Genomic DNA, 21310 nt, shown 5'->3' on the forward strand with positions numbered 1-21310 from the left:
GGACAGGCTCCAAAGCTACAGAGAAACCCTGTCTCGAGAAACGGGGGGGGGAAAAGGTCCTTAAGGAAGGACAAAACCCTTGAGGACATGAGTGGCTGTGTCAGACTGGGTCCATCAGGAGACAGAAACCTCATGGTGTTTTGAACAAGGAAAGTTTAATATGAAGAACTATTAGCTATAACAGGGGACTGGGATAATAGGGTTGGTCAGGCAGAGAAAAGTTCAGTGAATACAGAAGTAGCAGCTATGAGAACAGCTCCTGCCCATTTAGTTGCCAGAGTACCAGGGAAGAGGCTGCCCCGGGGCTGAGAGCCAGTCCTTGATGAAAAGGGTGTGGTCATGGCTCCCCAGACAGCAGAGAAGTGCCGCGTGGATGAATCTTAGAAGTCTAGGTTCTGGACTGTTTGGGTCTGAAGGAGGCATCTTCCTCGAGGTATGCTGCTCAGCTCTCCAAGGGCATGCTGGGAACTGCTGGCTGCTCTTACACCGGATTGGAGCCAGCGTCTAGAGACGCTGCAACAGGCAAAGAGCTAAGTGCTGGGAGCTTTGGGTTCCTCTGAGAGCTTGATGCCTGAAAGTATCCAGGCTGTGAGATCTGGATGCCAAAGAAGTTCTGTACGATAAAGGAACCTTCAGGACAGCACTCTGGGTCCAGGAAGATCCACTTCCTCCTTGAGTGACAGTGCTGCTGTCACCTCCTCCTATGTTTTTTTTGTTTTTTGTTTTTTTTTTTGAGACAGAGTTTCTTGGTGTAGTGCTGGCTGTTGTAGAATCCACTCTGTAGACCAGGCTGGCCTCGAACTCAGATCCCCCCACCTCTGCCTCCCTGAGTGCTGGGATTAAAGGCTGCCGGGCTTGCTGGTGCCTTCTCCTAAGTTTTGCGTTGTGCCAGCCAGCAAAGGAGAAATATTTAAAGGGCTCACACATATTTTCGCAGAGAAGGCCATGAAGGGCGCTGGCCCCTGGTAGCGCTTAGTTAATGGTTACATAGCTGCGGTGTGCACCTTTTTTACCCCTCTGTGCTTGTGCACAGCAGCCGAGTGACTGAGCATCTCTCTACCTGTCCAGACTTACCCTTGCAAAGTCCTGATGCTGGCTAGTCATGATGGCACAGACCTGTGACCGCAGCATTTGAGACGTAGAGGCTGAAGATTAGAATTCAAGGTCAGGGGCTGGAGAGATGGCTCAACAGTTGAGAGCACCTGTTGCTCTTCCAGAAGACCTGAGTTTGGGTCTTAGCACCCACATCATGTGGCTCACAATTGCTTGTAGCTCACAAAAGTCCTGGTGTCTGTGTTTGTTCACAGACCACATTTGCGATCTGGTTTCCTCCTGTTAAACAATAGCCTGGAGAGCCGCAGCCGGCCCTGCTTCGTTAGTGACCCAAGCCTTCATAGTTCACGAAGGAGCCAAATCCTCTACTACCCTCACTTGGGAGCATGGAAATTCTAGGATCCACTGGAGGGATTTCCCTAATTCTATCTAGTCTCATCTTCCTGGGGTCCTGTACACCAACAGTGCTTACTAATAGGACCAGTCACTCCAGATATCATAGCAATTCTTTCCAGACAGTTGAGTCAATAGCCCCAGAGGCCCCCAAGTGCCAGGCAGATGTCTCACCTTCTTACAGACCCATTTTGAGGCCTCCTGGTGAAAGCTTTCTTTTGGGGGTTGTGTCTCCAGTGAGATGGAAGGGATTGGGAGGGGAGCAGGAAGGAGCCTGATGAAGGGGTCTGGAGAAGAGAGGCTAGAGGCGCTGTACTTGGCAACTGTGAGAGCAATACACAGCTGTGGTTCTGGAGCCATCTTGAAGAGGGTGGGAGCTGCCACAGAACTCGTCAGGGACCAATGCTGAATCTCCCATGGATCTTCAAGCTTGGTCACCCATAGTCCTTACTTAGTCCATGGGAAGCCCATTTATTTGGTTGCTACCAACATAGCCAACGAGAGGGTCTTTTGTGCCCCACACTCCGCAACAGGAGCTCTTTTATGGAAGTCTGTGGTGGCTCCTGTTGACTCCTGAGAACAATTCCAGCTCTTTCACAGCATCTATTTTGGGCATAAACCTTTTATTCTCTCTGCTTCAGGGGCTGTGTCATGGTAACCATTAGCGCAAGCAAAGGAGTCTATGATTCAGATCCATCCCTCCCCTGTGGCTGCCATAGTGGCGGGAGGTGTAGCATGCTCGTGAATGCTCTGGTTTGGGGGGGGGGGGGGGGGATGAGATCCTTTCATGATGACTCCTGAGTCAGCCGGGCTCTGCAGTGAGAATAGGCTGGCAGGACCAGAGGCTTTCAGTATCCTGTGGGCAGCTGGTGAGCTGTGCCAGTGACACTTCTGAAGGTGGGAGCGAATGGGACAGTGATGTCATCTCACCCAAAAGTAGAACCAAGACCTCCTCCTGTCCCTTCTACCCAGCCTCAGCCTTGTGACCCACAGAGGCTTTGGTCGGAGGTGGGGGAAACCCTGCTGCCCCACTTGCTTTCTGCTTGGACCACCTTTGTGGATGATGGGGTGATGAGGGGGGGAACAAGCTCATCATCCGCAGGAGTCACCTCGACCTCTTTCCCAGTTCAAACAGGAAATAGCCGTGGGGCCATTATGCAGGAGCTGGGGTCTTTCAGGGTCACTAGTGGTACCCTTGATGCTGGGGTCTATGCTTAGTGTGCCGTGCTGGGTGCTGCCCTGTTTCAAGGGCTGTGGAGTTGGCTGGACCTGGATCCATGATCCTGGATGGTCACAGCTGCGGTCCTTAGGATTCTCCGTTCTTTCTTAAAAACACAGATAACAACAGAACTTGCTTCTTAGACTCCTTATAAGGACTGAATGGAACAATTAACACACACTCAAGCACAGTGCTTGTCGTGGGGCAGGCACTCAGCAAAGAGCTGAATGAATAAATGAGTTCCTCCGCCAGGCAGAGCACTACATTAGATTACGGTTGCATCCCACCCCCGCCAGCCCGCAGACTGAACCAGGAGTAAGATGGGCTGGAAGCAAACGTCCTGAGCTCATTAGGAGAGACGGTGATGGACAGGGTGGCCTTTGAGCCTTGGTCCTCTTACTGTGACCTTGGGGCAGTTTAAGAGCCTTCCCAGACCTCATTTTCCTCATCTGGGAAATGGGGATAAAAATAGTTCCCACTCCAGATGGTGGGGTGCTGTGCGAGCATTAATGAAATGTTGACATCGTAAAGCTCTCGTCGTGAGCGTGGTGTGGCGTGGCGTAGGAGCTTAGTGAGCACAGCTTCTGGTTGAGCGACGTCCACTTGTGGGCACTCCAGGGATTTTGAGAAAGGAGAGAAATCTGTGGGTGGATGAGTCAGACTCTAATAATTGTGAAGATTTATCGATGTTTCCTCAGTGCCAGGCTCTCGAGGAAGCATTTTCAGCTCATCACTTTTTCAGTCTTTCCTCAGTTTTGTTCCCTCCATTTGCAGTTGAGGAACCTGAGGTCAACCTGATTCAAAGAAAAAAGGTCAGGGTTTGGACCAGCCTGGCATCCTGGAGGGCTTCCCAGAGCTTGAGACCAGCTCCTGAGTCAGGCGGCTGGCTCACACAGGGCAGGAAGCTTCCTCACCTCAGGTGGGCCCGTGCATTGCCCACACTGCTGTTACTTCTCCATTCACTGACTCTGTGTTCTGGGGCCTGCTCATCTCCCAGACTGACTGGCAACCCCCTGACTCACTTTTGGCTCTTCTCATCTTTCTGTAGCATAGGTTTAAAAAAAGTTCAGGTAAAGCCTCTGATTGGCTCTGTTGGGTCACATGTTCACTCGCACCACAGGGGGTCTGGAGGTGGGGGGAATGCAAGCACAATCAAAACCTTCAGAAATCTCCAGAAGACTGGAGGTGGGGAGGGAGGGACTTTGGGGTTCTGACTTTGGGCTGTTTGGGTAGAACAAGGATTCAGGTCTGTGGGTGCTGATGAGTTATTTTGGTTGAGTGATACACAGGCCCTCGCTGAAGTGGGAGCGAAGGGAGAGCAGGGACCTAAGGCATCATCCGTTCTGAGCTGTTGAGGAGGTTGAGCCTGGAGAGGAAGGTGGAGATGGTGTTGGGGACAGTGGGTGGGGCCAACTTGAGGCCCCAGAAGGAGACTGGATTGTGGGGCTTTGATCTGAAGTGTGACTGATGAGGACAGCTGTGGTTGGGATGTATTCAGCACTGACACCCCCAGTTTTGGAGTGATGAAAGTGAGGTGATATCATGGGCTGGACTGGGAGTTTGTCCATGGATACTTCATGAGGGACAGGGTGCGTGCCGGGAGGAAGGTAGCTGGTGGTGGAGCTGTGAGGGTGGTTGCTCTGTAGGCTGTGCTGATTTCACAGAACAACAGAAGGGGATGACTGTAGCTCCGCTCCTATTTCTGGAGGACAGATAGCGGCCACGCACCGCCATTGGCTGCGGTGAAGTTTGACTTTTCCCCCAGTCCTGGTCTCTCCTGGTAAGTCGTCTTTCCTATCAGCAGTACATACAGAGGGTCTAGGGAGCAGGAGAATACCAAAGATGATGCAGGCAGCCCTTGTCTACTCCTCTGCCTTCTCAGAGGCAGCCACTATGGATCCTTTCAGATGTGTCTGGCAATCTTACTTTATGTTCCTGTAGCTCCTACTTCTGCACATATGAACACTTCTTGATCCCTCTATATAGATATTTTCATTGATTTTTTTCTCCTTAATAGATTCTCTTTTGAAACATTATTACATTTATTTGTGTGTGTGTGTGGTGGGGGGATCCACACAACCTGGCATGTGTGTAGAGGTCGTCTTGCAGGGGTCAGTGCTCCCCCTCCCCCATGGTGTTAGACTCAGGTCATCGGGCTTGGTGGCGAGCACCTTTATCCCCGGAACCACCGGAAGCAGTTTTTGTAGTAGGCTTATATTATATTATTATATAATACCCTTCCAGCACCAATTTAGAGATGTCTATTGTGCTTACGTTCACATATGTAGATGTCTGTTTCTGACAGGCATAATAAAAAAGGCCATGTTCTGATTCCCTGAACCTATGGATATATTACCTCACATGATCAAAGGGACCTGGCAGATGTGATTAAAGACCTTGAAATGGAGAGATTATCCTGGATTATCTGAATCCATCACTGTAACCACGAGGGTTCTTAGAATGAAAGATGGAGGGAGGAGCAGAGTGTCAGTGACAGGACAAAAGGACTGATGCCCAGGGATAGCTTTGGAGATGGAAGGGACCTCTAGAAGCTGGCACAGTGGGAAAGTGGATTCTCCATCCTAGAGTCTGTAGGAAGGAAAGCAGAACTGCCGGCACCTTGGCCTTAGCCTTACGAGAACCACTATGACTTCTAATGCTCAGGCTAACAGATAAGAAACCTGTTCTTTTAAATAACTAATTTTGTGTTACTATGTCAATGTGACTTATTCACAGCTGAGCCTAGTTAGTTTCGTTTTCATTTTTCCCTGTAGTTAGTAGTTAGTTGCCTTGTTTTTCACTTGCCTTGTTTTCTTTTCCTTTTTTTTCCTTCCTTCCCTCCCTCCTTCCTTCCTTCCTTTCTTTCTTCGAGACAGGGTTTCTCTGTGTAGCCTTAGCTATTGGAGCTCACTCTGTAGCCCAGGCTGGCCTCAAACTCAGAGTTCCTCCCGCCTCTGCCGCCTTGCGCTGGGATTAAAGGCGGGCCTTGTTTCCTTGGTGCCCGCAGCTGATTTCTTCTACTGCTCACCTGATAGCCATCAGCTTGATTTGCAGAGAGACCGTAGCCATGGCATGGCTTCCTTGGACATCTGTACTCACTCACCCCGGTCGGGTCCACTGTTCTCTAGGCATGTGCCTGTGATGGCTGACACGTGATGCTCCTTTGCGGTGACCCTTGGCACTCCCCCCACCTGTTGGTGGTAGCCGTTTTTGTGCTTTCCTCCTGCTAGGCTCGTCCGCCTGGTTGGAGCGTGTTCTCTAGGACCCGTGACTCCATACTTCAATCCAGGCCGCACCTGGGTCTGGCTGTAGACTAGGACTAGAGGAAGTCTCTACCACTGGTCGGGTCCAGCGGCCGGTGGCATCGCCTGGCAGGCCTGCACCTGATTCAGGGCATTTCTGTGTAGCTCCTTTAGCTTCACAAAGAGCCCTTCCCCTTGTCTCATGCTGGTTCCCTGAATTCTAGACTTTTTCCCAGCTTCCTTCCAATAGAGTGTGAGACCTGGTATGACCGAAAGTGTCTTTATTCTAGTCTCACACTTAAGTGATGAAATGACAGAGTGAACACCCTACCAGGAGAGGTGAGCTCTGTTTCTTTTCCTTTGCTCCCCCCCCTAGGCAGTATCTTACCATGTAGACTTGACTGACCTGAAATTTGCTATATTGATCAGACTGTCCTTAAACTCATAGCAAACCTCCTGTCTCAGCCCCCCAAGTAGCTGGGATGACAGTTATACACAAGCATGTCCACTTTTTTTAAAAAATGAGCCATTTCTATTAAATAATGAATATTTTTCTACACGCAGGTTTGGGTGCACATTGTCAGATATTTTGGCAAGTGGGTGCATGTCTGTGTATATGTTCCGTGTTCCTAGGTGCATGTATGTGTGTATGTTCCATGTTCCTAGGTGCATGTATGTGTGTTCAAGTGTGCACATGTGTGTGTGTATGTGGAACACTGCCTGACCAGCAAGCTTCTAGTAGTTCTCTCCACCTCCATCTTCTGGGACAGGCGTGTGCTGGGATTACAGACAAGTGTGTTCCTGCACCTGCCCAGCTTTTACGTGGACTCCTGGGATCTGAACTCCCTGATATGCCTCTTCAACCAGCACCCCACCCAAAGAGCCCCTCTGCTGCCTGCATTGTGGCGGTTCAGTACTCTGGGTAACGTGCTCATAGGGCAGGGACTGGCATAGCTACCATGTCAGGCATCACCCACGCTTTGTGTACGGAACAGTCAGACTCCTCATCGCTCTCCCATGCTGCAGAGCCTGGAAGTTCCTCCTCGCGAACCTGGGAGATGGCTCAGCAGCTAGGAGTGCTCTTGCAGAGGCCCTGAGTTCTGTTTCTGGTACCCACCCATAGTTGCCCTGGGACCCAGTTCCTGGCGATACAGCACCCTCCTTTGGCCTCTGAGGGAGCCCACACATGTGACATACATAATCACATGTACACAATACACATTAAAACAAACTTTTTAAAAAAGTTCTTACTTGTATCTAGCTGTACCCCGGTACCCACTAAGCATCTTTTCTCATCCTCTCACACGCCTCCTCCCTCCTCTGGTAGCTGCTACTCTGTCCTTTATTCTGTGAGACTAATATATAAAACAGCTTTCTCCTCTTCCCTGAGGCAGGGTCTCAGAGTAGCTCCGGTAAGCTCAGGACTTGCTATGTAGTCCAGACTGTCCCTTAAACTCACAGAGCTCTGCCTGTCTCTGCCTCCCAAATGCTGGGATTAAAGGCGTGTGCCACCCTGGCTAGGCAAACTTTTACATGTAAATAATGCCCTGTGGCATGCCTGATTCCTTTTTCTTTCTGTCTGTCTTCCTTCCTTCTCCCCCCCCCCCCCCCAAAACAGTTTCTCTGTATGACAGTCCTGGCTGTCCTGGAACTCTCTTTGTAGACCAAGCTGACCTTGAACTCATAGAGTTCTGCCTCCCAAGTGCTGGGATTAAAGGTGTGTGTAACCGGGGCTGGAGAGATGGCTCAGCGGTTAAGAGCATTGCCTGCTCTTCCAAAGGTCCTGAGTTCAATTCCCAGCAACCACATGGTGGCTCACAACCATCTGTAATGAGGTCTGGTGCCCTCGTCTGGCCTTCAGGCATACACACAGAAAGAATATTGCATGCATAAATAAATAAATATTAAAAAAAAATTTTTTTAAAGGTGTATGTAACCACCACCCAGTGATTTATTTCTTACTCTAAGGTGCTCCTAACCCTCCCACGTGGCTGCAAATGGCAATTCCATTGTTTTGTAACTGAACAATACTGATCAGCCATACATCCCGTCTTCTTTTTATTTGGTCACCCGTTGGTTGATTCTCTATTAGAAACAGCACCTTGGTAAATATGGGAGTACAGATGTCTCTTTGACATCTTTCATCTCTTTTGGATACGTGAGGTTATGATAGTGGGCTAGTGAGATCCTGCATCATATGATAAATCATTTCATTTCTAGTCAGCCACTGAGTTTTGTATTTCTACTACCATGATTTTGTATTTCTAGAAGTTTTTTTCAAAGATGCATTTACTTTTTTTAGCAATGTGTAAGTATGTGTGTCTCTGTGTGTGGATATACAAGGAAGCCAGAGGTGTCACATTCCCAGAAACTAGGGTTACAGGTGGTTGCAAGCCAGTTGATGTGAATGCAGTATAGGCAGGGTTTTCTGTCCTACCAGCCTGCTCGCAAATAATCACACAGAGACTTATTATTAATTATAAATACTTTGCCGATAGCTTAGGCTTGGTACTAGCTAGCTCTTTCAACTTAAATTAACCATATCTCTTACCTACGCTCTAACACTTGGAAGTACGGCATGCTCATCTCCTGCTTCCTCTGCATCTGGCTTGCAACTCCACCCTTCTTCCCAGCCTCTCTTTTAGTCCGCAGGTCTTGCCTAACTTCTGCCTGTCTAGTTATTGGCCCTTTGGTCCTTTATTAAACCAAGAGAGCAACAGATAGTCACAGTGTACAAAAGCTTGTTCCACTGCATGCTGAGAGCTGAACTCTGTCCTAGTTAAGAGCAGTGGACTCTCTTGAGCCGTGCATCTCTCCAGCCCCTAGAAGTTCTTTCTGTTCTCTAACATTTCTTTTTCAGTAGCATCACCTTTTTGTTTTGTGGCTACAGGACATCTTTTCTGTTTTGCCATGTTCATGTTGCCAACTTTGTATTTTGTTCCACACAGTTTGATGTTGTTTATTCTGGTCCCTATCTTCCAAGTCAAACACTTTCCTGAAACATCTATTGGCCTTTGGTTGACCTTTCTAGATTAAGAACAGGGATTGCAGGAGGCAGAAGCAGACAGGGCTCTGTGAGTTATAAATTAGCCTCGTCTATATAGCCAGTTCCATTCCAGCGAGGGCCGGGCAGTGGTGGTGCACGCCTTTAATCCCAGCACTTGGGAGGCAGAGGCAGGTGGATCTTTGTGAATTCGAGACCAGCCTGGTCTACAAGAGCTAGTTCCAGGACAGGCTCCAAAACCACAGAGAAACCTTGTCTCGAAAAACCAAAAAAAACCAATCCAGCGAGGGCTACACAGTGAGACCCTTCTCTAAATAAATAAGTGATAAACAAGGGATTGGCCAGGTGTGATGGTTCATGCCTGAAATCACCGCTCACATGGTAGAAGCAGAAAAATCTTTAGTTTGAGGATATCCTAGGCCGTATAGAAAGGTCCAGGCCAGCTTGGGCATTTTAATAAGATCCTGTCTCAAAAATAAAACAAACAAAAAGCTAAAATAGACAACCGCAACCAACTAACCTAGAGAAGTTGTTTGGAAGCTTGGCCTGAAGGCTGTCAGCTCTCAGATCCACACTGGTGGATGCCCACTGTGGTGCTCACACTGGTGGACAGACAGACAGTCCTGGCCCCATTATGGTGCTCACACTGGTGGACCAGACATGAAGTCCTGGCCCCACTATGGTGCTCACACTGGTGGACAGACAGATAGTCCTGGCCCCATTATGGTGCTCACACTGGTGGACAGACAGACAGTCCTGGCCCCATTATGGTGCTGACGTAAGAGCTGCATCCTTAGGCCTTTGCTCTAGAGGAGATCTGGGCCTGGCTGCCGCTGTTTTCCAGCCCAGTGGAGGACGAGCCTAAGAATCTCATCGGTCTTGAAATTTTGTTTGTAATGTCTTTTCTCCTGTTTGGTCTGTTCTTGTCATTTCACATCTTCTTTTAAAAGAGAAGATCTGTCTGGAGGCTGAAGAAGGTGGTAAAATGTGGAGGCTAGTTGGAATTACAGCTCTCCCTAGGCATGGTGGCACACACCTGTAATCTCAGCACCTGGTGGTGGAGGCAGGAGGATCAGAAGCTCAAATTCTCAGCTGTGTAGAAAGCTTGTGGGCAGCCTGAGCTATGTTAGACCCTCTCAGAAAACAAAATGGCAACAACGAAAGCTTCTGTCAGGACAGTTCAGTTAGTGGGGTCCTTGGCATGTGCCACAAGGGACCAATCAGCCGTGGTAGACAGACTGATAAATCCCAGCACGTGGAAGGTGGAGGCAGAAGGATCAGGAGTTCAAGGATGAGCGTTTCCCTGCTAAAGACGGACTTATTTGTGTGTGCATGTGTGCACATTTATGCATGTATGTGTGCACACCAGTGCCTGCGGAGGCCAGAAGAGGATGTCAGATCTGAGAGTTACAGGCTGTTTTGAGGTACCTAGTGTGGGTGCTGGGAACCAGGGTCCTCTGGAAGGGCAGCAAGTACACTAACTGATCAGTCTCTCCAGCCCTAAGGATGAACACTTTCATGGTGGTGTTACACACACATTCTTCAGGGTCTCTATGGACATGAAGAAGTATTGAGGGGAAGAGAAAAGTTGCTGGTGGTGATGGCTGAGCTCATGGTGAGGATTCCTGTTGGGCAGCCTTGGCCTGAATGAGGAGGACGCTGTAGGTGCTGGGGACTGCCAGAGACTGAGGCAGGCTCTGTGCCTGCTACTAGCTTGGGACAGTGGCCCAGGAGTTCACGGCCCCTGTAGACAGGGTAACTTGGGAGAAGAATGTGGCTCTCGGGAGCAGGTGGGCAGTGCTGTGTGCAGGCTTGGACCTTGGCCGCTAAGTGGGGTCTTGCCTGGTCCCATGCTAATGATTTCAGAAGTTCAGATAATGCTGAGGGATTTTGAGATCTCCAGAGAAACACGAAGGGACCGAGGTGTGACCCAGGACCACCGTTTTCTGTGATGACCTTTCTTGAAGCTCGCTTGTCAGGGATGTGGGTGACCCAAGAGCATTTCCTTTTTTTCCCTTTCCTGCGTGACTGCCCTTGTGGTTGGTGCCCTCTGCTGTTCTGCCTTTCCTGCTCACCCCCTCCCTTCCCCCTCTGGTCAGGGACTCCTCTCCCAGAACCCGAGTTCAGGTTCTCCTGTGTCTCTCTGGACCATGGCTCAGACTAATTCCCATTGCTTGCTTTGTGCCTCGGCTGTGTCCTTTGTGGGACACTTGAAAGTACCTCTCTATTCTGCTGGCAGCTCTTCTCCTGTTGCCCGTGAGGTCCCAACAGCCGGGCAGGTGGGAGCCAGATGACATCCTAGGACTCAGCTAACCCAGTCAGGACCTTATCTGCTGGCTCTGGGGCCAACATTCTTTCCCACTGACCTCCTCGGTGCTATCAACCACTTCTCAAGGCTTTGAGGTGTATGAATGGAAGGGACTGTGATCACAAGGGGAAGCTAGGATTTGGGAGGACTCATTGACCAATGGCAGCAGGAAAACCTCTTGGAGTACAGGGTGGGATCTGTTTTCCTTTTATTGCTGTGGAGAGCATTTTCTGTAGGCTTGGGGATAAGGGGGACTTAGCTTCCAAGAGCACTCAGTCCCTCAGGGTTCAGTCATGAGATCTGGCTCGCACCTCAGACATATCCCAACTGTTTGAGCCTTAGCTTTAACAGTAAACTAAGAAAGTGTTTGGAGTTTTCCAAGCGAGGTATGGTGTCACGGTGTGCAGCCACTCTCTTCATTGCCAGCCACTCTCTCAGGTATTTGGACAGCCAACCTTCACAGAACCCAGTACCTAGCCAAGCTTAGTGCTGTCGGGATAAGATGCCGCCTCCCCGGAGCCTGCCTGGCTAGGGTGCCATTGTTGGACATAGCCTCTTCTTGATTTTTAACCTCTGAGGCCTTTTCTCTCCTGGCTCTGAAATAGCCCCATCCCGCTCCAACTTCCTCCCACCACTGCCAGTACAGAGCCCAAATTGGGGCACCCACCTCCCAAGCGGTCACATCTGTAGGGAAGAAACAAGTCCCTTGGGAAACCCAAGCCAGGGCGGGCTCCCGCTCCTGGTTTTCCAGGGAGCCCTAGCAGAGGGGGCTGGGAGGAAAGGCCCAACAGGGAGGGGAGCTGGGAAGCAGAACAGGGAACTGGAAGGGGAAGGGTGTGGGTGGGCTCCCATCCAGCCTACCTCCTACTCTCCCACTGCTGCCAATCCCCTCCCGGGCAGGCACACACTCAAGGCAGGGGCTTGGCAATGTCTCTTAGGTGGGGGGAGCAGGAACCTCTGCGTGTGTCTCGGAGTGAAGGGGTTGATTTGTCGCAGTAACACACCCACCCTGAGCTGTGGCCTGAGGCTCAGGCTTTGTTATTTCACTGGCTTGCGGCCCACACCTGGAGGAGGAAGAAAAGCCCCTAAAATACAGCTGAGTGTTCTCAGGCCCACCAGTTCTGAGGCAAATGGGGCCACTAGAGGGGCTTGCAGAGAGCACTCGCCTGCCTTTCAGTGAGGCTATGGCCTTAGGCCTCACCTCTCGCACCCAGAGTCCAGCAAACCTGTATCCCAGAACAGCCTGGATTAGGACCTCAGCTTTGTTAGTGGGGTGCTGGTCCCGGGCAGGCTGAGCAAAGTGACATTCATTTCACTACATCCTGTGGCTGTTGCTCACTTCCTCCTCCACTCGAGGAGCAGTGTGGGGGTGGGGGGGTCGGGTGAGGACAGATTAGAAGGAAAATGTAGCTGGGCTAGGGGCCTCTGGTGACTGGGGTTTCCCAGGGACTGGCTGGGGTGGGAGGGAGGGTTGCGGAAATGTTCAGGGGAAGAAAAGCAGAGAAGGGAGGAGCGGGAGGCTTCTGGAAGTCCCAGAAGTGGCACACATTACACCTTTGAGTTTCTGAAAGGGATTGTCATAGTCTCCAGGCCCTCAGAAGAGGTGGAGTCAGCCTCAGTTTCTCACGCTGGGGTGAGAGAAGAGAGGTCAGAGGCCCAGCTGGCCCTGGGCTGGAGTCCTGGGAGGGACCCGACTGTGCCCTGCTGATGAGCTTCTCCTCTCCACAGGCAGAGCCACCTGAAGGCCAGTGCAGAGGCAGCAACTCTCCTGGGGGCTTGACATCAGGATCTATGCTTAAGTTTTAGCTCTTGCTTACAAAGACCACAAAAACTCCATCTCTGAAGCCCAGCAGCTCCACAGAACCCACGAAGCCCCAGCCTGCCTCCTACTGCCCAGCTGCCAGCAATGCCCTCCAGCGGCCCCGGGGACACCAGCAGCTCCTCTCTGGAGCGGGAAGATGATAGAAAGGTGAGCAGCCCACTTGGCTCTTTGGGGGACCCTGTGACTGGTGTCCAGGGAGGGAGAAGGGCCTGTCCCCACATTATGAGAGGTTAAATTCTGAGGTGAGACGGGGCTCTTAACCCAGGTAGTCCTGGTTCTAGGACCACTGTTATCACGGTGGTCTTTGAGCACAGACTCAAGCTCTCGGCGGAGGTGCCTCATTGAGGGGTTGTCCATGTAGGGGAATCCCAAAAACCTGGATTTCTTTTTGGATCTGCCCTGTATAATGTCAGGTAAGCCACTGCACCTCTGTGTTGGATCTGCCTGTTTCCCCGTTGTATTCAGTAGCTTTCTGGGGCACTGTAGACATGAGGTGATCAACCCACACAGACAATCACGCACGTGGCTGTGTGCAGATGTTCAGGACCAAGTGACATCATCAACCTTTGGAGATAATGATGTCACCACCTACCCAAGCTCCAAAGCGAGTATCGCTGGGTAGTCCTTGATGTGGCTCTAGGCCATGGAACCAGTGACTTCTGTGTTTTCAGAGTCCCATGAGAGGTGACATTTTACTAAGCTCCCGGTTGGGTCAGTAAAGGGATTTCATCAGAAGGGTGGGAACCCCTGAAGGGACCACAAAAGTTACCTTAGACCTGGGGCCGGAAGCTCCAACCCTGGAGTCTGTGCCTCTTCAAGGGTCAGTTCTGAGCCTCTGGGAGAAGTGTGAGGTTTATTCTTCTGACAAGGGCTGGCCATGGCTCAGGTGTGGGGCCCCTGAGCAAGGGCAGCAGCTGGGAGTCCTCTTCACCTGTATTTGGCTCCTTCCTGCTTCGTTCATCCTTAATGTGCATGTGTGTCTCTGTGTTCTTGGTGTGTTCCATCATCGTTCCTTTGTCCTGGTGACAACCCTTGAGGCATGTGAGGTAAGACAGGTGGCCCTGATTTACAGAAGGGGTTGCTGAGCTTCTGGTAAGCCCAAATGGGGATCTGGTCTCTTGGCTCCTGGATCTTACCTTACCATAGCCACCCATAGTCTTGATGTACACAAGGGTCCCACCCCCAATATACACACCTACAGATAGGTGTGCACACGAAAAGTCCAGAGCCCCAGCCTGCAACCCTGCACATTGCTCTGTGTGTGTGTGCGCACGTGTGTATGTGTTTGTATGTGTGTATGCACACGTGTGTAGACATATGTACTGACAAGGCAGGAATCATCTCTGCCTCTGAACTGGGTTCTTGGGAGCTCTCAGTTCACCCACTCCCCTCTTTTGTACTGGTCTTACGCAGTTCAAGCTGGCCTTAAATGCCCTATTGTAGCAAAGAATGACCTTGAACTCTGATCCTCCCATCTCTACCTCCTGAGTGCTGGACTAGGCTTGTGCTATTTCAGCTGGCTTATGCAGTGTTCAAACCCAGCCTAGTGTGTGCCTGGCAAATACTCTGCTTACTGGGCGACATCCCCAGCCCTCCAGCCTCTCCCTTCTAACCCCATGGGAAATGATTAGACAATCTAAGTTCCCTGTAAGCTACCTCAATTCCTCTTGCTCTGAACTCAAACAGTGCACAGATTCTTACAGTCTCCCGTATTCTGCAATGGCAGCTGTGCTATAGCTAATTCCCCCTTTCCTTGGGCCTGGCTTTGTGTCTCTGCTAGACTGGGTGACACTGAGCCTCCTCTGCCCTGGCTCCACGCTCTGATGGATGCTGACACCCCTTCACATACTTCAGACACCCGCACAGATGGGGCAGACTCCTGTTGTTGGACTGTGCACCCCATCCTGCAAGGCAGGTGGTCTCTGTATTGTGATAATTCTGCATGGAGCAGAGGAAGAACACTAAAAGGAGTCAGAAGTCCCAGGCCCCAGCCCTGGGGCTGCCACTTGTGGGAGATGTGACTTCAGGCTCTCTGGGCTTGTGTTTGCTCAGCTGGAAACTGGGGATAGTGACTCCAGCCTTGTCTGTCTTACAGGGTGCCTGTGGAAGTCAGATGAGGTCACGGGCAGGGAAGTGCCCTGCAGACAGCAAAGTCTGGTTCAATTATGAGGGATTACGATTGCTATTATTATCTACCCATAGTAACTACTCTGGCTCGGGTGGCAACAAGCACACACCCAGCCCTAGATCACGGGACTGATAGAGCGAGCATACTCACATACTGGCAGGGGCCATTATACCAAAAGATGACAGCAATCTGGATAGACAAAGGCTGGGGCCTGGCTGGGCCTCCTTTCTAACCACCTACACCCACAGCACATGTGCTAGCTCACCTGGCACCCCTCCCTAGCACCTATGGACTGGCTCCAGCTGCAGCTCACAGACACCTGGTAAAGGCAGGTAGAGACACTGACAGTTGCCATAATGGTCCTTAAAAGCCAGCCTAGGGCAAGGACATTGTGTAGCTGCATATGGGGGACATGGACTTTGCTCTATAGCCAAAGAACCTCCAGAGGTGCCGCAGACACCTGGCACAATGGAGCCATCTGCTGAGCCTGAGGGCAGGGGTGAGGCTCCTGCTGGCCCTTTCATTCACCAGCCCCACCTGCTTGTCTAGCCTTATCCTTGCTGCCTCCAGATACCATTTGTGCCCTTCCTGGGCCATGCTTTTGCCTCCTCTCTCCTGCTGGCTGCTTCCTCGATCACCCTCCTCTCCGGGAAAGCCCTGACTGTACTCTCATGGGTTACAGTTTACAGGAGACCAGAGTGACTCAGATGTGACTCCCAAACCAACCGCTCAGCATTCCCTGCCAACATGAGGAACTGCATAGTGCAAGCCCCTGCCTGACCTGCAGAGTTGAGAGCTCTGGGGAAGGGACCCTAGGGGTCTGTCACCCACAGCCCGGGAGGGTGAGGTCTACTGCCCTTCTCTTGCACATGATTGCCCAGCGTCTGCAGCGGCATGAAGTAGAAAGAATGCCGTGGATGGGAGCCAAGAGGCATGAGACTCCACCAGGGAGCCCAGGGCCAGACAGGTGGGGTGCAGTTGAGGTGAAAGACAAAAGGGGCTGTGCTTGCCTCAGAGGACACAGAGGGGACTATAGAAGTAACCCTATTCTTGCATTTTGCCATCTATGAGCTGGGCAGGGGTTGCTGCTTGGGGAGGCTGAGAGCAGAGGGGCTCATGGGGGGATTGGGAGCAGTGCATTGGTAAATGAGTCTATAGCACAGGGCTGGGGCTCTAAGAGGTAAGTAGAGAGTCAAGGAACTCAGAGGGGAAATGGAAGTACATGTCATCCCTATGGAGGGGAAGGAACAAAAACATTCAGGGGCTTCCTCAGACCCCACATATGAACTGGAGTAGGCAGGGTCTAGGCCCTAGGCTCTTTCCATTACCTGCCTGCTTCCTTTGCTCTGGCTTCAGATACTTTGTGGCCAAGATGCATTGAGCATTGATTGTTTGCTAGATACGCCACATGCATTATTTTATTTCTTGCAGTTACCCCAAAGGCACTGATATTCTTATGATAGTCTCTTATTAAGAACTAAATTGAAGCTTGGAAATGCTAAGCCACTGCTCTGAAGTCTCCCAGGGTGCTATTCAGGGTCCTCCCAGATGAAGGGGGGTGGAGTGAGCAGCGGCTTCCAGCTGTGCTGCCCAGAAGTGTTGCAGGGGTTTCTCCTGCTGCAGATTCAAGGGTGTTCATTTACAATGAAAGTTGAGGGTTTGTGTAGCTCTTCCCTTGTGGATGTCAAAGGCACTTCTGCTCCTGTAGGAATGTGGACACATACACATGCATGCACACGCGCGCGCGCGCGCACACACACACACACACAATCTTCCTCATTGCAGACACTACTATGGGCATCTCACTTCTCCACATCCCTTACTCTTTGGATGTATTGTTTTTCTTCCTCCCTCCAACCCTGTCTTCAGACTTCCTTACCTTTCCAGGAGCTTCTAACTCAGCTCAGTTCCACAAGTCTGCAAGGTAGACCAGATGGTCCTGGAGGACTAGTGAAGGACAGGGATAGGAGGGAATAAAGATGGTAAGGCCATGCCATGGCAGTCGGGCCGATCGTCAGGCAGCTTACCCCTCCTGCCCTTCCTGTTGTGGGGTGGAGGAGACTGCAATAGTGTGGATTTGTGCTGGAAAGTTCAAAAGTGTGTGCATGAGTGTGTGTGTGTGTGTGTGTGTAGGTGTACATGGGGCTAAGACTAGGGCTCTTTTCTTACCTCCCTCTTCCAGCCCAGAGGCCTGGCAAGTACAGGGCTCTCTTGGCACTGAGCTCTTCCTCAGTGTGACACAGAGCTCAGGGCATCCTTGGGTGAGGTCCTTGCCAGCCTAAAATCCTGGCTTTTTTTGCGGGTCCACAGTCTTCAGGAACATGGAACATTCCGGGGCTCCTCTGCCTGTGTTTGCTTAGATTTCCCTCCATGCTCACTCAGGGCTGGCAGCTCCTTAGGGGCTCCTCTGAAGAGCATCTCTAGAGGACTTTTATATTTTTATTTAAAAAAAAAATTTTTGGTGTTTTGCTTGCATGTATGTCTCTGTGAGAGTGTCATATTCCCTACGACTAGAGTTACAGACAATTGTGAGCTGCCATGTGGGTGCTGGGAATTAAACCTGGGTCCTCTGGAAGAGCAACCAGTGCTCTTAACCACTGAGCCATTTCTCTTGCCTCCTTAATTTAATTTTTTCAATATCATTTATTTTACCGGGCAGTGGTGGCACATGACTTTAATCCCAGCACTTGGGAGGCAGAGGATCGCTGTGAGTTCGAGGCCAACCTGGTCTACAAAGAGAGTTCCAGGACAGGCTCCAAAGCTACACAGAGAAATCCTGTCTCAAGAAACAAAAAAACAAAAACAAAAAACAAAACCATATTTTTAAATCGTGTGTGTGTGCATATCATGTATGTGTGTACATGCCATGCGTATGTGTATATGCCGTGTGTGTGTGTACGTGTGCCACATGTGTGTGCGCATACCACATATGAGTAGAGGTCTGGCGGCTAGAGGTGCCACATCCTCGGAGCTGGAGTTACAGCTGGTTGTGAGTTGTCTAATGTGAGTGCTAGGATTAGAACTCGGGTCCTCTGAAAAAGCAATGAACACTTTTAGCCACTGAGCCATCTCCCCACCTCCATCCCTAGAGTATGTTTAAATAGAGAAAAGTTGATTTTTTTTTTTTCCTTCCCACATGGTAATGACTTGTACATTTCTACTTAGTGGAGTAATTGACTGCTTGGCACTTGTGGCAGGCTTCTGATGTACGTGGTCCGCTAGAGCTGACCAGGACCCAGGCTTTGGCTTATATTGTCTAAAATTCTTTAAAGATAGATGCTATGAGCCATCCAGTGTAGCCATGCTGTCAGAAAGGCCTTGGGCGGGGTCAGCCAGGCCTGGAGACCGACCTGGATTCACATCAGGGCTCTCATGCATGACTCAGCGCCGAGCCAGCTCCAGGACTGCCTGGGATGCTTCAAGGAAATGGCGCGTGTGAGTGATTGATTAACCTAGGGACCTGCTACATAGTAAGCTAGCCTAATTAATCTAGATTTTAGATAACTATCACTCGTCCCTCTGCTTGTGGCCTGCCTGCTTGCCTCCACCCCTACCTGTCTTCCTGCCCCCTTTTGGAGGTAGGCCCCTTGGGGCTTTGGGGGAAGGGAGCCAGGGTGGGATGTGTTGAGTGTGGCCTGGAGCCCTCTCTGAGCCAGAATTGTGAGGAGAAGCTCTTCTCCAGGTCTGCAGGCACAAAAGGCCTGAGGTCCCTGTATGCATGGGACAGAAGGGAAACCAAGGCAAGTGGCAGTGAGGTCTATAGCCTGCCATGCATAGCTCCAGGAGCCTGCGCAGGGCCTCCAGCCAGGACTGTCATCACTTGGGTCCTTCCTGCTGTAAATGATAAGGTGAGGATCAGAACTCAGCCCTGTTAGGAAAGCAGGTTCCGTAGGGTAAGTGTAGGGAAGACTGGACTCAGTGATGTAGAGGGAGCATGAAGAGCTGACCTTAACTAGTGAGTGTCCTAGGACAGGAAATGACCCCTCTGCCCTGTCACTTGGCCTGGGCCCAGGAGGCCTGGTTGTACCCGTGGCTACCTTTGCAGTGCCGCAGGACAGCTAAGGTGTCAGCCATAGGCATCTTACTTCATTGTATGATGTGGCAGATCATTCAGGCATATCCTTTAAACACAGCTGTTCATAGTAGCCTGGGAGATGCCTGCTGCCTTTATCCCCATTCCACAGGTTGGGATCCAAAGGATGCTAGGGAACTTGACAGAGGTCAGGTGGCCATCAGGGTGGGCTGCTGAAGGAGCAGGCATGAGTGGGTGTAGTGCCCACAGGGTTGGTTGCCAGCTGTTCCACCCTAGACCGCAGCATTGCCTCAGCCATGGGCTTGTTTCTATGTCATCTCCTGCTCGAGACTGCGTCCATTCGTATCCAGGACCTAGGAGGTACTCAGTGGATATTTTTATCATATCCCTATTGCCTCGCCTGCTGGTGGAGGGTGAGATCCAGCCCACTGTGTTTGTGTTTGTTCCAGAAGTAAGTGAGGCAGGCTTGTGGAGGCAGGATGGATGCCCTGGCAGGGCAAAACTATTGCTAACTCTTTAACATGTATGAAGCACCTGCTATGTACAAATACCCATAATCTATAGGGAACCACAAAGGGACACTAAGACAGGTCTCCTGTCTCCAGGGATGTGGCCTTTGGCTAGAAGGGACAATTTCCATCAGTATTTATCCCACGAAGCCACCGAATGTTTGCCGACTACAGTCGAATCATTGAAACAAAAGGCTAATGAGCTTTCAGAGGTGGCTGTAGTCAGAACCACATCTGTCGGGGGACAAGGCATGTCTGTGTGTGAATGTGTGCGTGTGAGAGCTGTGCATGTTTTGTACAGGTCTGCCGTGCCCTGCTAGGGCTCCCGCCATAGGATGCTCTGGCGGCCGGGGCAGGGCTTCGCCTCCTGCAGAGGACAATTCTTTTCATCGAATTCCACAGCCACAGACAGCCCCTGGGAGACCAGCCAGCTGGCAAAGACGGTACATGCTTATTGTCCGGGGAGGCCTGGGCAGGTAGTTGGCTAGATCTGGCACGTTCATCCCCTTGACTCAAACACCAACTTGAGGCATCCGATCAGCAGATTCTGGGTCAGTGGCTTCTGGTCTAAGCACTGACAGGAGCATGGATGTCTTTCTGTTTTGAGAAGGGGCTTCTGGCAAAATATCTCTTTGTGGGACAAGGGTACCTGTGTCTAGGAATGAAGAGGCAAGCATGAATAAGTGTGTATGTGTGCCAGTGAATATCAGGTGTGTTGTCAGTGTGCCTCACTCATGTTTTTGCTGTGTGTGCTTGCACGTGTGTGTGTAGAACATGGCATAGGGGGATATAATGGCAGCTACATTGGAAAGACCCACAGGCTGGGAGTGAGAAGGTGGAGCCGTTTGTTTTGAAGGCCTTCTCGCATGCCTCTCCGCCTTCCAAGAATCTCATAGTCTCTCTTGTTTACCACCTGTGTCATGGGAAAACATGACACCCAGTCTGGTTCCTGTAAATCAGAAGAATAAAATGAAACAGCCTGACATAGTAATGCAGACCTATAATCCCAATGTCAGGAGGTAGAGGAAGGAGGACCAGAAGTTCAAGACCAGCCTCTGATACTTGAGAGCCTGTTTCAAAACCCAACAACAAAAAAGAGTATGTGGATTCTGCTGTATTATACACGTGTTAGTGATTATTGTTGGCATAGCCAAGCTTATCAGACAAAGTTGTGTGTGACTTAAAATAATCCATCCCATGAGCTGCACTAAAATGTGGGTCAAACCGTAGCCTCCGAAGTTTAGAGAGAGGCTGACGGGAACCACTTGATCTAGAAGGACGCCCTTGCTGAAGGTGCCCACACGCTGTAAAGACTCCAGAACTGGAAAGTGACCATTGTGTTAAGGTATGGAAGATACATTTGGGATTGTGTCATATGCCTGTAATCCTGACACTTGGGAGATGAAGGCAGCAGGACCAGGGAATTGTGGACACCCCGAGTCACACCCTGAGGGCCTCCCCAACAAACAGTAACATATGGAAAAGAACACAGGTGTGGTGGCTCATGCCTGTTATCAGTCCTTCAGAGGGTAAGGCAGGAGGATTGGTGTTAAATTTGAGGCAAGCCTGGGCTACATAATGAGTTTTAGGCCAGGCTGG

At 50.7% G+C, this 21310-nt stretch overlaps 1 protein-coding gene across 6 annotated transcripts in view; it reads left to right on the top strand.

The window, feature by feature from the left end:
• The window catches only part of LOC121439584 (DNA (cytosine-5)-methyltransferase 3A), a 136259-nt gene that overhangs the window by 43000 nt on the left and 71949 nt on the right, over positions 1-21310 (top strand). For 5 of the 6 annotated variants that reach the window (XM_041640099.1, XM_041640097.1, XM_041640096.1 and 2 more), the window contains exon 2: positions 12948-13188. In XM_041640099.1, the coding sequence (XP_041496033.1) occupies positions 13126-13188 (63 nt within the window). In that variant the 5' untranslated portion in view covers positions 12948-13125. Of the gene's footprint in view, positions 1-11215; positions 11315-12947; positions 13189-21310 lie in introns of those variants that run through there. The other variant, XM_041640098.1, reaches the window with a different exon arrangement.

This window comes from Microtus oregoni, unplaced genomic scaffold (assembly GCF_018167655.1).
Source record: "Microtus oregoni isolate MIOR12 unplaced genomic scaffold, Mior012 000062F_ref0000492, whole genome shotgun sequence".
Lineage (NCBI taxonomy): Eukaryota > Metazoa > Chordata > Mammalia > Rodentia > Cricetidae > Microtus > Microtus oregoni.